The sequence below is a fragment of the Myodes glareolus genome, chromosome 13 (genome assembly GCF_982192425.1).
Source record: "Myodes glareolus chromosome 13, mMyoGla1.1, whole genome shotgun sequence".
Classification (NCBI taxonomy): Eukaryota; Metazoa; Chordata; class Mammalia; order Rodentia; family Cricetidae; genus Myodes; species Myodes glareolus.
The window spans coordinates 66,239,672-66,254,986 of record NC_142038.1 but is presented as its reverse complement, the minus strand read 5'-3'; the positions used below and the strand labels follow the sequence as shown (position 1 = coordinate 66,254,986).

The following is a 15,315-nucleotide window of genomic DNA, read 5'->3' as shown; positions in this document are numbered from 1 at the left end:
ATGCAAGAGAAACATTTATCCTCCCGCGCTCCTTTTTCTCCCATCTCTGTATTTTGAAATCTTTCTACCTGAATTTTGAAATTCCCGTAGAATAAACTTAGCCTGGATGGGGTCAGGCAGCTACCTTGGGCTAGTAAACAGTAGCTCGTAGGGTCAGGGGAGGACCAGTTCAAGGCCACTTCTAGAGAAGCGCTAGCTCTTGTGCTGAAAGGACAGAGTGGGTGGGGAGAACAATAGAAGGAAAAGAAGTTCCCAGCAGCATTCATACCAGCAAACAATAATGAAGGGAATCTGAGAAACCAAAAGCATTCAACAGTCATTTGAGTACTTAGGAAGTTATTCCCCTTAAACTTTGTGCTTTCAAACAGAAGCTATAGTGCAGAAGCTAACAAATTGAAACTGTAATCACAGAGACCCAAGTCTACATTTGGGATGTGAGCTTATCGGCTTTATTCCTTGTGCTGGTTATTTGAGTTCAAATGGGACTGACTGCACTGTCTGACAGAGAGAGGCAAGACCAGTTACCTATACAATATGCTCAGCATAGCAAACACTCCATAAATAATACTGAGGAGTGGCATAAAGAGACCTAAATGACCTGATACTAAGTCTGATGACCCTAATTAAGTCCCCAGGACGAGCATGGGGGAGGGAGAGAACCAACTCCTACATACTGTCCCCTGTCCTCCACAAGTGTGCTCCCCTACACACGCAATAACTAACAAAATTAATGTAAATTAAAAGTAGCTAATATTGCTGGGCAGTGGTGGCACAAGTCTTTAATTCCAGCACTCAGGAAGCAGAGGCAGGTGGATCTCTGTGAGTTCGAGGCCAGCCTTGTCTACAGAGCTAGTTCCAGACAGTCAAGGATACATAGAGAAACCGTGTCTCAAAAAAATAAAAAATAAAATAAAATAAAAATAAAGAAAGGAAGGAAGGAAGGAGAAAGGAAAGTAAAAGTAGCTGATATTATTTGTGAATCTTCTTTAAATGGATGAAATATTTAAAAGAATTATAGACGGGCTGGGGATGAGGCTCACTTAGGATGGATTTAACCCCCAGGACTGCATATATTAGGGTGTGGTGGCTCTTACCTGCAGCCCACGGGTGGTAGCAGTGAAAGCATAAGGATCAGAAAATCAATCCCAGCTTCAGTGAGTTTGAGAAGCCAACCACTGCTATGTGAAACACCCCCTCACACACAGTCAAAACAAACAAACAGAAAAAACTGAGAGGGACATAGTAGTACACGCTTGCAATTCCAGCACTCTGGAAACTTAGGCAGGTTCATAGTCATAATGGAGCTACATAATAAGTTTCCAGTTAGTCTGGAGTACCCATGAGACCTTGCCTCAAACATGGGAGTAAGTAATTTCAATCCCCAGAACCACGATAAAATTAAAATACAGTTGTTTGGGGGAGAAACATGTCTCACATGACCCAGTTTGGCCTCCTATAGTTGGAGATGACCTTTGTTTTCCTGCAGTCACCTTCATAGTGCTGGGATAGCAGACGAGGACTGCCTGCCTGTTTCTGCCCTGTACTCTGGGGAGTGAACCCAGGGATTCATGGTATGCAGGCATTCTACCAAATACAACTTTAACAACAGGCTGAAAATAAAGAGGGCTGCCATTTTTTCTGTTTTGTCTGAATCAAGTTATCAGTCACAGGTACCAGGCGAAGCAGTCTGGGCTAGGGCTCTGAGGACATCAGCTATTTTCTTTGATGGATGTATATGGTTTCTTATCTGCAGTCTGCTTTGCTGCAAAATGTTTGTATTGATTCCCTGCAGAGGAATCTGCTCACAGATCTGACTACAGCAGAACCATTAGCAGCATCCCCTCCAGAGCCTTCTGGCATTGATTTCCCACTATCCTTCCTGGGGGAGGGGCTAAGAGCTTGAGTAAAGGAAATGCTGAGTCTCTCCTCTCTGCCACAGCTGACTGAGAAGCACCTGCTTTTTCCATATTCATTGTGACAACACAGAGATAAGCAGGAAATGGCCACTGCCATGCCATATTAAAAAGCCATTATATATTACAGTGGCTGGCCTGTAAGTCCTGGCACTCAGGAAGCCAAGGGAAGATCACCAAGTGTCTGAGCCCTGTCTGAGCCCAACATGAGCATCTTAGTCCTGTTAGGGGAAAAAAGACATTATTCCTCAGATCTTATACGTGTTAGTAGCCTAGTGGTTCTGTTTTCCTAGGCATGTAGCTCAGTGGTAGAATGCTTGCTAGATATGTGTAAGGTTCTGGTATTTGCGGGGGGGGGTTGTTTTCATTTGATTGCATCGTTTGGAGTTGGTTAGTTGAGTTTTAGTTGTGGAGGTCTTAAAAATTACATTTATATGAGAGAGAGAGAGAGAGAATGCATGTGGGGGCTAGAAAGTCAGTTCTTCTAACATGTGGGACCTGGGAATCCAACTGAGTCATCAGGCTTGGTGCCAAGTGCTAGTATTTAGTTTCTATTTTGTCTTGTTTCATTTGGCTTGTTGTTGTTGGGTTTGGGGTTTTGTTATTCATCTTTTGAGACAGGGTGTCACTATGTAGGGAACTTGCTATATAGACCAAGCTAGCCCCAAACTCATAAAGATCTCCATTTTGCTGCCCCTCAAATGTGAATGCTGAAATTAGGGTGTGAGCCACTGTGCCTGGTTTATTTCTGATCTTTTGAGGTAAAAAGTCTCAACGCATAGCTCAGGCTTGCCTCAGATTTAAGTGGCTTGGACCAAACTCAAACTTCTGATTCCCCTGCCTCCGCCTCCAAAGCTTTGGGCTTATTGGCATGCGCCCTCTTCAAACCTTTGCCATTTCTTTGTGTAGTGCTGCTTGAATTCCATAGAATGGTCTTAGATAAGGCTCAGATATAAAAGTGTAATAGTACCCTGTTTGACAGGTCGCGCCGCTGTTTCTCTTCACCAGTCTGTTCACTGCGGCAGCACTGGCATTTCCATAGCTGCTGGCTCATGTGATAGAAGGGCAGCCAGTTTTACATCAGGGTCAACAGAAGAAGACAACGGTTAATGCAATTCATTCAAGCTAGACAGACTAAAAAGCAATTATGGCATATTTTGATCCTGCTGGGTCTAATTACCTAATGCCTTGAAGAATTTATGGATAAATATAAGTTAGTTCTCATCATATGACCTTTTATACACTCATATTATTGTTTTAATGAGTTTTTATTGCTAGTGATGATGTGTTATCTTGATATTTTGCACTGAAGGGAGAAAATGCATATATTTTTGAGAGGGGGCATTTCATATAGCCAAGTCTGCCCTGGAGCTCACTATGTAGCCAAAGATGACCTTCAGTTTCTAGTCTTCCTGCCTGTATCTCCTGAGTACTGCCATACCTGGTTTAATGTTTTTCTTTTAATGTTCTCAAATTAAGAATATAGTTCTGCTGCCCGCTGATCTGTGAATTCTCTTGCAGCAGCCTATGCTGCCTACTGTAGAGGGGTAGGGGATGACCCTTCTCTACTGTAGAGGGGTAGGGGATGACCCTTCTCGGCTTCCAAGATGCTTACACTTGCAAGTTCAGGTGTGAGCCCATCATGGTATCTAGAGATGTAGCCTAGTCCAGGAGTCCATGGTCCATATCGCTAGGTGGACCATGGCTCCCCACTGTCTCCATGCTGTCCCAATTTCCTCTTATGTAGAACCAGATGGCCGAAGGCTAATAGGACAGAAAAAAAGCCAAATCCAAATAGTGTTCTGCCTCTTTTTCTTTTTCTTAAGAAAGTACCTTATTTTCTGGTTTCCTTCCACACCCGAGCTTAATACAACCCGTGTTTCATATGGTACAAGCAATTTGAAATTTGAGGTGATTTTAAGTGACAAGGTGGCTGTGGTGGCGCACATCAGCAGTCCAGGACTCAGAAGCAGGAGGAACAGAAGTTCAAGTCCATCCTCAGCTGCAAGAAATCTGCTCTCAACGCCTCTGCCTGTCCCATTCTTGCTACTGAGTCGGTCATTGTCTCTAGGAGAGAGCTAGGAAAAAACTTTATTTTAAAAACAACTCTTAGCTCTATCTTTCTCAGAGGTTCCTAAAGTGCATATATTATTTTGCTCTTGCCAGCTCTAGGTCATTAACATTTAACTACTGCCATGGTTTCCATGCATCTATTTCTCAGCTGCCCTATGCTTCTAATTATGGGGGCACAGACTATAAATAAAGTGTCCCACATCTATTTATACCCTTCAGTTTTCCATTTGTAAATAGGATAATAAAGTTCATACATGCTTTTTCTGGAGATACTTTCATTACTCTGACTTTTTGTGGTGTGGGAACAACACTATGTAGATGACCCCTTTTCCTGAGGCTCTGCTCTGAGATCTTAAGACTGTGCCTTAAAGACATAAAGTTTTCCCATTTTCACTGTACTTCGTATTATTTCAGGGATTTATGAATCCAGACTTTAAATTTTAATACTGTCTTAGTTAAGATTTCTATTGCTGTAATGAAACGCCATGACCAAAAAGCAAGTTGAGAAGGAAAGGGATTTTTTGGCTTACACTTCAGCATTGCTGTTCATCACTGAAGAAAGTCAAGGCAGAAAACTCAAACAGAGCAGGATCTTGGAGACAGGAACTGATGCAGAGGCCATGGAGGGGAGCTGCTCACTGGCTTGCTTCTCTGGGCTCGCTCAGCCTGCTATTTTATACAACCCAGGACCACCAGCCCAGGGATAGCACCACCCACCATGAGCTAAGCCCTTCCTCACTGATCACTAATTGAGAAATGCCTGCAAGTGGATCTCATGAAGGCATTTCTTCAACGGAGGCTCCGGCCTCTCTGATGATTCTAGCTTGTGTCAGGTTGACACACAAAACCAGCCAGTACAAATACATTAAAGGAAACACACTACAGAAATAGAGCACGCCCAGTCTTGTCTATATTTTCATGACATGATGAGAGGCAGAAGCACTGACTAAGCATCACACTTATAACCTTTGCTCTAGTCCAGGCATATCAATAGGTGACTGAAGACTTGTTTGTCAGAAGAAGCCCTGAGTTCCATCTCAGCACTGCCGAACAATGCTTTCTTGTCATGTAGGGGATGCTAGGCTTTGGGCAAGTTGTGTAAACTCTCTGAGCCTATGTGGAAAGTGGAAATGAAAAAGATACATGCTATAAACATTGTGTGTGTGTGTGTGTGTGTGTGTGTGTGTGTGTGTGTGCTTGTACTTATATGTGACAAACACAACTCAAGGAAAAAAGGGTCTGGTTTATTTGTCTCGCAGTTATGAGAGCACAGCCTGTCCCTGTGGGGTAAGCATGGTGGCAGGGGTGAGCGGCAGCTCATCACATTCCATCCACACTCGGGAAGCAGAGAGAGACGAATGGTGGTGCCCGTCTCACTCTCTCTTTCATCGGCAGTCCTGGACCCCATCCGTGCTGTGCTGCCACTCACATTCAGGCTGTCTTCCCTCCTCCGTTAGCCCTTTCTGGAAGTATCCTTCACCCAGAGGTGTGTTTCTGTGGTTAGCCTACAGCCAGTCACACTCACAGCAGCGATCAGACATCATGTATGGCTTAATTTTTATAATACAGACATACACATGCTTAGATGTGAATTATAATAATATTTACATGACCTATGTAGTTGGCTAAACTAGTATTAGTGTACTTGTTTGTTGTGGATATTTGAGACAGCGTTTCCACTTATAGCTAGTCTTGAACTCATTATGGAGTCCAGGCTAGCCTCAAATTCATGATCCTTTTGCCTTGCTGGGATTATAGATGTTTGCCACTACATTCAGCACTGGTTTGTATTTTCATTGTTGCCTGCCATTTCTTAAGGTGTAGAATACAGACAGCATTTAATACAGAGTAATAAGGTATGAGAGTAGGCAATAGCCAAAGGGACCCCAGTCTTGCCAGCTAACTGAAAGAAGCCTTCTAACTTGAGACAGATTTATATACACGTGCAGGACATACCTACAATGCTTCACTTACCCAGGTGAAAGATAAGATTTACCTAAGTTACATGTATTGCTAGTACAAGATACAACCACAGCTCATACACAGATACACAGACACATCCTAACACACTGGTAGAGGCCAGAGGACAACTTTCTGAAGTCAGTTCTCTCCTTCCACCATGCGGGCCCTAGAGATGAACTCAGATTGTTAGGTGTGGCAGCAAGACCCTTTACCTGCTGAGCCACCTTACCCACCAACTTTTATTCTTCTTTGAAGTGGAAGCCTGAAGCACTGACATCCTTTTGTGATAAAGGACAAGCATACATGGTAGGAAAATATCAACTAGGAAATTGTTTATGTAGTATGAGGCAGTTTGGCAAAATCATGAAGGCTCTTGCATGTGGGGAGTCATTGACTAATTGATGGTGTTGCTTTTAGTTTTCTATGCTGTTGCTATTTTGTTTTTAAGACAGAGTCTCTCTATGTAGCCCTAACTGTCCTGAAGCCCCATATGTAGACTAGTTTGGATTTGAACTCATGGAAATAATCTTGCTTCTGCCTCTCAGGTGCTGGGATTAAAGGTGTGCACCACCACACCCAGCTATGCCTTATTATTTCCAAGTATTGGCCCATTTACAAGGGAGGGATAACATTGTCTCTGAGCAGTTCTCGATCTGCTGCTTTTCTCAACACTGATACAAAATATATGACAGAAGACACTTAATGGAGGAAAGATTCAGTGAGGCTCAGAACTTCAGTCCCTCGTGAGAGAAGGCAGAGCACATTGGCTGCATTTCACTAGAAACATGAACTGAATTTCCTCACATGGTGACAGACCAGGCAACAGAAAACAAGACAGCAAGCAGGGCCAGGATAAACCCCTTAAACACCCAACCCAGGTATCCAAGACTCACATCTTAAAGGTTCCTCAAAACTGTGTTACCAGCTAAGTGTCCGTGTTTGTGGTGTTGGGGGTTGAACCCAGGGCTTGCTCAGGCTGAGCAAGCTTGGCCTCTGAACTGCACTCCCGGCCCAAAAATTTCATTTGTATTTCAGATGTGTCCATCTGAAATATTGAAAGAGGCAGAGTGAATGCTTTTGCCCAACTGGAAATTAGTTTACTTCTTGAGAAATGGGAGAATTGGATCAGGTGCTCCTTTGGACCTTTTCCATTCTGTACCTGTTGTGATTTCATGCTTATTGAAGTAGAACACCCCAAATGTGAAAAAAATTCAGGCCCGGGAGTTACCCAGGAAGAATTTCCCACTGACACCTACATAGTCTTCTGTGAGTCATCACTAAAGTAAAACAGCTGATTTTGAGGCTATGTTGTACTGGGACTACCTATAGTAGATGAAGAATTCATTGATCGGAATGGCCTGGAGATACCTGCCTACCATGCACGCACCATCTGATACTTACCAACTAAAGATGATGAGATTGGCTAGCAGAAAAACGAAGGGCAACACTTAAGTCTGAAAAACCAGTGATCCAAATTAAGGTACCAAATCCAAATCCAGGACCTTGGTTGATTTACCTGGATGAACACACAAGTCCTTTGGTAGAATGGCATTTGGGATGATGTCCTTCTTGCTTTGAGAAGAGAGCAATGGGGCCAGCAATATTTAAGTGGGAAAGGAGCTTGCTGCCAGTCTAAGTGGAAAGAAAGAACCGACTCCCATGAGTTGTTCTCTGACCTCCACATGCACACCATGGCACATGAGCACCTCTCCCCTGACAAGTAGACATTTAAAAAACAAACAACTATAAAAGTAACTAATAATAATCATAATAATAACTAGAACTCTGAAGACAGCCTAGTACAGAGCATATGTCTAGCATGTGCGGCCCTCGTTTCCATCCCCGAGTATTACCTGAAGAAGAAAATGATTTTTCATTTTATCATTGTGAAGGTGCTACACACTGCTCAAGATCACATCTCAGATGCTTCAATCATTATTATGCCCAGTAGGACTTACAGGTGAGAATTTACTAAGTAATCACCGTAGCCTGTAGATGCCCATGTTTCAGGACCTGAGTGAGTAGCCAGCATGAAGTCACCCAGTGGTGTCAGAATAAAAGCAAGCACCTCTCCACCACCTGACAGGTTGCTGTTGCCACAGTGACTTACAGAGCCTGCTGCAGTGGAAGCCGCTGAACTGCTTCTCAAGGAATGCTAGCGAGCTGGGGACTTTAACATTTAAGGATTTTGTCTGGTTGGTTGTCTGGTTTGGTTTGGTTTTAGTTTTGATTTGCTAGTGTTTCCTTTACCTTTCTGAGGTCTTTCTGTGTACCCCAAGCTGGCCTCATCATACACTCAGTGATACTCCTGTGTTCACTTCCTGAGGGTACCACCATACCCAGATAAAGTGTAGCTTTCATAACTCACCCAGACACTGAAATTTGATATCTTGGCATCAAACGGTTTCAGCAGGCTTCCAGGTGAGTCTGATGCAAGACTCTCTGAGGACAGAATGACTTGACAAAACTGTCTGTGTGGCCATGTCACTGACTTGCTCAATTGATTCTATAAAGCCAACTGAAAATACCTAACCAGGGCCACTTTCATGTTCACACCTCCTGGTCTCTAGTTTCCTCTGTGTTGGGTGCTGTGTGCTGAAAATTCTAGAGGCAGGGATCTGAATGCAGCTTTCTGAACCAGAGCTTGGGGCTTCCTGCCCCCTTGTCTCTGCCTACCACATCATAGTCATCCCCATCTGTCTGGAGTGCTTTGATTTTCCTTCATTTGAATTGAGAATATCTTCTCTCCTCACATCTTCCTCTTCCTCCTCTTCCTAGAAGACTCACTGTATAGCCCTGGTTGTCCTGAAACTTTCTATGTAGACAGGCCTCTATTCCGAGAGAATTTCCTACCTTTGTCCCCCGAGTGCTGAGAATAAGTGTGCTCCATCATGACTATCATGAAATGCTTGTTTTCTATTTTAGTCTTTTCATCCTTTTTTATTTTCTATTTTTCTTTTTGAGACAGGGTTTGTCTATGTAGCCCTGGTTGTTCTGGAACTTGGTATATAGACAAGACTATCTTCAAACATACAGAAATCTCCCTGACTCTGCCTACAAAGTGCTGGGGTTAAAGGCCTTCAATACACCTAGAGGTGTGTCAAATTTGCTACATAGCTGAGAAAGACCTTGAATTCTTAGATTCAGCTTAGATTACAGATGTGCCCAAGCTTAGATTACAGATGTGCACTGTCACGCTCAGTTTCTGCTGTGCAGAAGATGGAACCCAGAGTTCCCTGTAGCTCCACCAGCTGAGCTACATCCCTAACTCTAGAGTGTTCTTCCTTATACTCTGCGTGATGTCAGCATCGTCATTCATTTCACAGATTCTGGTCACTGATGATATACTGTATTATATCATCAGTAAAAGGTTTTCTTTACTTTTAGGGGAGGGGGCTGTTTCGAGACAGGGTTTCTCTGTAGCCCCTGCTGTAGACCATACTGGCCACAGTCTTACAGAGATCTGCCTCCTGAGTGCTGGAACTAAAGGTGTGCATCACCGCCAGCTAAGATGTTCTCTTAGGCAGCTTATCTATCAGAAATGGAAGCCTTGAGGACAGGAAAGAGCTGTCAACTTTGGTGTGAACCACAGGATTAACTGAAGAGATTATGCAAGAGAAAAAGGAAGCGTTGGTAAAATGTGGGCTGCAAAGGCAGGAGAAGGAGAGGAAGTACAGCGGTTATGAGGGAGGAGCTGGAAAGCTGGGACCCCGTGGGAAGGGGGCAGCACTCCAAAGTCACTGTGTGTCATGAAAACACACACAGACACACACTGCATTGCCTTTACCACCGCAGTCTACAGTAACCAGCCGAAACTGTCTCTTAAATTCAGAGGTGAAGAAAAGAATCCATCCAAAGAGGGGAGCAATGAAGGGGAAGAGGCACTCGGTGGCCAAAACCAATAGCTGCCCACTCTCTAGTTTCCTTCTTGTTGCCATGAGAAAACATTCTAACCAAAACAACTTAAGGGGTGGGGGGAAGAATTATTAGGCTTCACCTCCAGGTCACAGTCCATTATTGAGGGAAGTCAGGGAAGGAGCTGAAGACAGGAGCCTGAAGCAGAAACCATGGAGGACCGCTGTTTTCTGGCTCACTTCCAGGCTCATGCATAGGTCACTTTCTGATAGAGCCCAGAACCACCTGCTCGGAGAGAGGTGCTGCCTGCCATGGGCTCTGCTCTCCTACATCAGTAAACAACCAAGACAACTTCTCATTGTCATACACAAGCCCAGATATCAATCTGATAAAGATGATTCCTCAGTTACTTTCTAGACTGGGTCATGTTGGCAGCTAATGCTAACTAACTAACAGAACACTCCTTATCCTGCCCCAGTGACTAGTGATATATTTGACACAAAGCAGGCTCCCTCATTAAATGCCTGCAGAACGAGTAAAGTCAGAGGCAGAGCATATGCTTACCTCCACCTGGTAGGCTTCACTGATCATTGCATCCATTTACTTCTAACCAAAATTCTACCTGCGAAGATTGCCTATCACTGTTGTAATAGTGGCATGACTGTTCTGGGATTAACCAACTGTTTTTGATTGGATTACAGGCCTGGTCTAAATGAGAGAATACATAACTTGTGTTATGCCCGTGTCACGGGATCCCCAAACAAGACCACAACAGTGCTGGTATTGGATGCAAATACACTGGGATTTATTGATTACAAGTTAGCTACCTCAGGCTGTAATCCAACACACCGCCACAGCAGATAGGGGAGAACGGGCCTCAACACTTTAAGTTAAGGGGATTTTAAAGAGGAAAACCACAAGTTAGGGTGGCACAAGCCTTGACATTTCAGGATTGGGTAAAAGTATACAAATTCATTGGTTGGGGTACAGGGAAATTTCAAAACAACAGTTAATCAGAGACATACAAGGATGTTTGAAACAAGCAGATGTTGTTTGGACACCCTGATGGGTCACTTTGACCAGGGCTAGCACAGTTTCTTGGGAATATTTATGACTTTGCTGGGCTGCATTCACCTCCTTGGTAGATCCTGTCTAAAATAGAGTTCTTTCTCAAAATGGAGTTTGTTCTGCTCCTTCATATGATACTGTAAACCTATTCATTAGCCTTTGGCTAGGCCAAGCATGTTGGTTATGCTGTGGAATATTCCTTTACACTGTTTGAATATATGTTGCTGTGATTGGTTTAATAAAGACACTGACTGGCCAATAGATGAACAGAATAATGTTTGGCAGGAGAGTGAGACTAGGAGAATGTGGGGAGGAAGAAGGGCGGAGTATGGAGTTGCCAGCCAGGCACAAAAGGAACAGGATATGATAATAAAGGTACCACCACGTGACAGAGCATAAATAAGGAATATGGGCTAACTTAATTGTAAAAGCTAGTTAGTAATAAGCCTAAGCTATTGGCCAAGCATTTATGAATAATATAAGTCTCCGTGTGTTTAGTTGAGAGTGGCTGCCTACAGTGGTGTTTTCCTTTAATTCCAGTATTCAGGAGGAAGAAGCAAGTAGATCTGGGAATTCAAGGCCAGTCTGGTCTACATAGGGAGCTCCAGGCCAGCCAGGGCTACATTGTAAGACTCATTTTCAAAACAGCAACAACCAAAACCAAAACTAAGCAAAAAAAAAAAAAAAAACTAACTAAAAAAGTCACTGCTTAATTGTAGAATGGCTGCCTGAGAGAGAAGGCCCAGCATCAATTAAGCAATATAAAATAAAATTAAAAGTGTCAGCTGGGTATGGTGGTATATACCTTTGATTCCAGCAGAGGCAGATGCAGGCAGTTCCCTGAATTTGAGGCCAGCATGGTCTACAAAGCAAGCTTCAGGAAAGCCAGACTATCCAAAGAGACCCTGTCTTGAAAAGAAAGAAAAAATAAAATTAAAAGTCTCAAAAATAAATGGAAAACATAAAGACTGGAAGAAACTGGATGAAGACCAGAAAGTTTAATACATTACACATTTTGTAGTATTATCTTTAGTTCACAGCATACTGTGTATTTGTCCATGCAGTTGCATTTAATATATAACTCTCTATGTTTCCCTCCTTTCTCAGCCTCCCACGCGCAGTTACTACACCCCACCACAGGCAGGCACGAGCTTTAGTTTATTCTTCACTTTTTCATTTATGTCAGTACTGGGGACCAAACCCAGACCTCACCAGCCTAGACAAGCACACCACCACTGAACTACATCTAAAACGATGGTGTTTTCTTGAGATGGGCTCATTCCATAGCCCTGAATGTTCTGGAATTCACTGTAGCCCAGGCTGCCCTGAAACTTTGGGTAATCCTCTTTCCTGAGTGTCCTATGTGCTGAAATTTTGAAGGCATAAGCTGTGTTCAAATGCAGCCCAGGCCGGCCTCGAACTCACAGCTGCCAGACTGTTGGCTCTGTATTTGTTAAGTCACCAAGTGGCACTCTGGGTCAGGAAACTTTCCACTGCCCCGGGCTATCATCTCACCCTGATTCAAGTATTGAGTCAATCACCGAAATGGTCATAGGTCGGCTCTGAGGCTTATTAAGATACCAACTTGGAGACCAGATAGAGTCATCCCGTCTCCAGTGGGTGTTCTCAAACTGTACTTTGCAGAACTCTTAGTGCGGTCGCCGGGTGGAAGGTTCAGGTTTCACTCTCCAGGGACCTCGAGCCTCTGCAGCGCCTGGTCGCTCGCGGAAGAGCGTTTGCAAGCGGCAGTCGCGCGCTCCGCCTGCGCTCCACCGAGAGGCCCCACGACGCTGCTGGCCGAGCCAGGAGGCGGCGATCCTGGCTGGGCCGGGACTTCCTTCCTCCCGGGAGGGACAACTGACTCCCCCCCCACACACCCGCAGCCCGCGCCGAGCTCCGGTGCTAGCGCGCAGCGATGGGCTCCCTGCTGAGCAGCGATAGCTCTAAGACCGCGCCCGCCTCCGCCGCCCCGCGGCCCCTGGAGCGCAGCCGGGACCCGGAGCTGCCCATCACCTCCTTCGACTGCTCAGTGTGCCTGGAGGTGCTACATCAGCCGGTTCGGACCCGCTGTGGCCACGTGTGAGTGTTCGGGAGCTTGAGTGGCGCGCCCACCCAGCGGGGAAGGATGCGGGGGACGGGGGGGAGGTGGCAGGGGGGCAAGCGGAGGGGCACAAAGTGGGTGGGAGTAGAAGCAGCGACTATTGGGGAAACTGATACAGGTCTGGTTAGGGAAGCACACAAGGATTGCAAGAGCTGGGTCTCTTGGGGCAGTAGGGCAGGGGGCTTCCACCATGAACAGGTCCCGCTGATTTTGAGTGAATTCGGGTGTGCTTCCTATTCTCCTGAGAACCTGGGTGGGTTTTGTTTTGCTGGAGCTTTGCACATTTTCCAGAACCTCCAGAGGCTTATCTCTTGTTCTGTAGAGGATCTGTACGGAACTCTTTCAATTCCTACCCCGCGTCCTTTTTCCCAACACACACAGACGCCGACCCCCTCGAAGGTCGAAGGTCGTCAATATGACCTTCATATTGCCGAACGTCTCTCGGACGTTTGCTCCCCACCGCTATATTCACTCATTTAAAACTCAGCTGCAAAGTGACTGGATGCTGTGTGCTACCTGCCATAGGCACCGGCTCCTCCCAGAACTGAAAGTATAGACAGTGTTCCTCAAACTCTGGTGTCATGTCGTGAAAACTCACTACTGTTGCAAAGCAGTGGTAGTTTCCAAGGCTTTAAAAATGAAGCCCCAACCCTAATGGGTATGCTCTTAGGAGATGTTCAAATAAACCAGAGGCCTTCGATGTGTGAATTTCTGTTAGTCGTATGTTAAGCAGTTTTTTTCGTGGTTATGTGGGTCTGAGTTGGTGATTGTGTGCGTCATAGGTCGAAATTAAAGCCCATAACACCGTCAACTCTAAGAAACTACACTGAGATAAAGCAACAGAACAGAAACACTGTTTGCTGGTGCGGACGTTCGGCTTATCAACAAAAACCAAATCCTGTGTATTAAAAATGCATGCGCACGACCGTGCTTTTTAATAGAACTTGAGTGAGGCTTGACAAATACGTAGAGTCAGGAAGCCCTGGTGCCCACTGTGAGCCAGGGAGAAGTATGTGCCAGTTACACAGTGTTTAAATCAAGAGTGCTCTGGACTCTACTTTGTGGTTTATTCTCAGGACCTATTTTTTTTTTTCAACTTTGTACTTTAAACTCAAGGCTTACATTTTAGACGTCTTTTTCAATTAGTGATTTCCTAGCTTTCTCAACATAGCTCTTTGACATACCATCCAAAGGCCAAGTTGACAGTGTGAGAGCCAAGGTTCTGTTGTGTAATGTCGTGAAAGGTGTTGATTAGGTCAGAACAATAGCCTAAAGAGAACTACATTTTTAAAGACCTATTTGTTTCTCTCTGGGGGCTCAGAGGTGAGTTTGTGTCTGTGTAGACTAGTCTAGCTTCAGACTTACTAAGTAGCTGAGGATGTGAGGGTGACCTTGAACTTTTTTTGTGTTTTGTTTGGTTTTGAGAATCCATTTAGCCTTGGCTGGCCTTGATATCGCTTCTGTAGATCAGGCTGACCTCTAACTCAGAGATCTGATGGCCTCCACCTCCTGGGTGCTACCACACTCGCCCAGCTTTGGCCTTGAACCTCCTGTGTCCACTGGCCAACTGCTGGGATCACTGACCTGCATACACCACGTGCCCAGTTTGTATCAGGCTGGGGATCCTTGCATGGCAAGAAAGCTCCTCATTTTCTGCTATGTGAGTGTGTGTGGAATTCGGGGACCTATAGATCACTGAGCGAGCATTCTGTCACTGAGCTAGGTCCCCAGAGTTTGAGCTTAAACTTTACTAACATTAAAGCTGTGCCGTTGAACCAAAGACGTGCAATAGTGTTGAAATCCCTTCTCCAGCACTGAGGAGGGCAGCTTGGCTGCTGTAATCAGATGACTCCAGACTGTTTTCAAGGGTTGTACTTTAAACACAATAATTTATTTGTTTCTACCAAAGGATAATATGAACTTGCAAAATGTTACATTTATTTTTGTTTCATCTTTTTTTTTCTTTGTTAAAGTGAATAGGAAACTGGCCCCTGGAAAAATAGTCATAAAGTAGCATAACAAGGGCTGGATGAATTGTCTTCCCTCCCTTCGCTGTTCTTTGTTTGGACAAATCTATGTCCATTGTTCTGGCTGGGGCAGAATTTCCATGTCCTTCCTTTTGGCCAACTTGGGCCCCTTCCATTTTATAAATGTTAACCCGAGGCCTTCTGCACTGGAGACTGTTGTTAGCACCAACTGCACATTCTAAATGAATTCCTCTTTTCTGCCCAACTTCGGTTGGAAAATGAGAAAATCGCAAGTGAAGCCCTTTGTTCTCGATATCCCGTATTGAGGTTAGATTTCTAACAGGGCTGGCTTTGTTGTTTTTAGTTCATAAATCTA

The 15,315-nt window shown here is 44.6% G+C and overlaps 1 protein-coding gene across 2 annotated transcripts in view; it reads left to right on the top strand.

The window, feature by feature from the left end:
* The first annotated feature begins 12,413 nt into the window (after window positions 1–12,413).
* Rnf125 (ring finger protein 125) overlaps window positions 12,414–15,315 on the top strand; it is a 30,909-nt gene continuing 28,007 nt past the window's right edge. Inside the window, exon 1 of one of the 2 annotated variants that reach the window (XM_048442669.3) lies at window positions 12,414–12,950. In XM_048442669.3, coding sequence (XP_048298626.1) covers window positions 12,787–12,950 — 164 coding nt within the window. In that variant the 5' untranslated portion in view covers window positions 12,414–12,786. The remainder of the gene's footprint in view (window positions 12,951–15,315) is intronic. The other variant, XM_048442668.3, reaches the window with a different exon arrangement.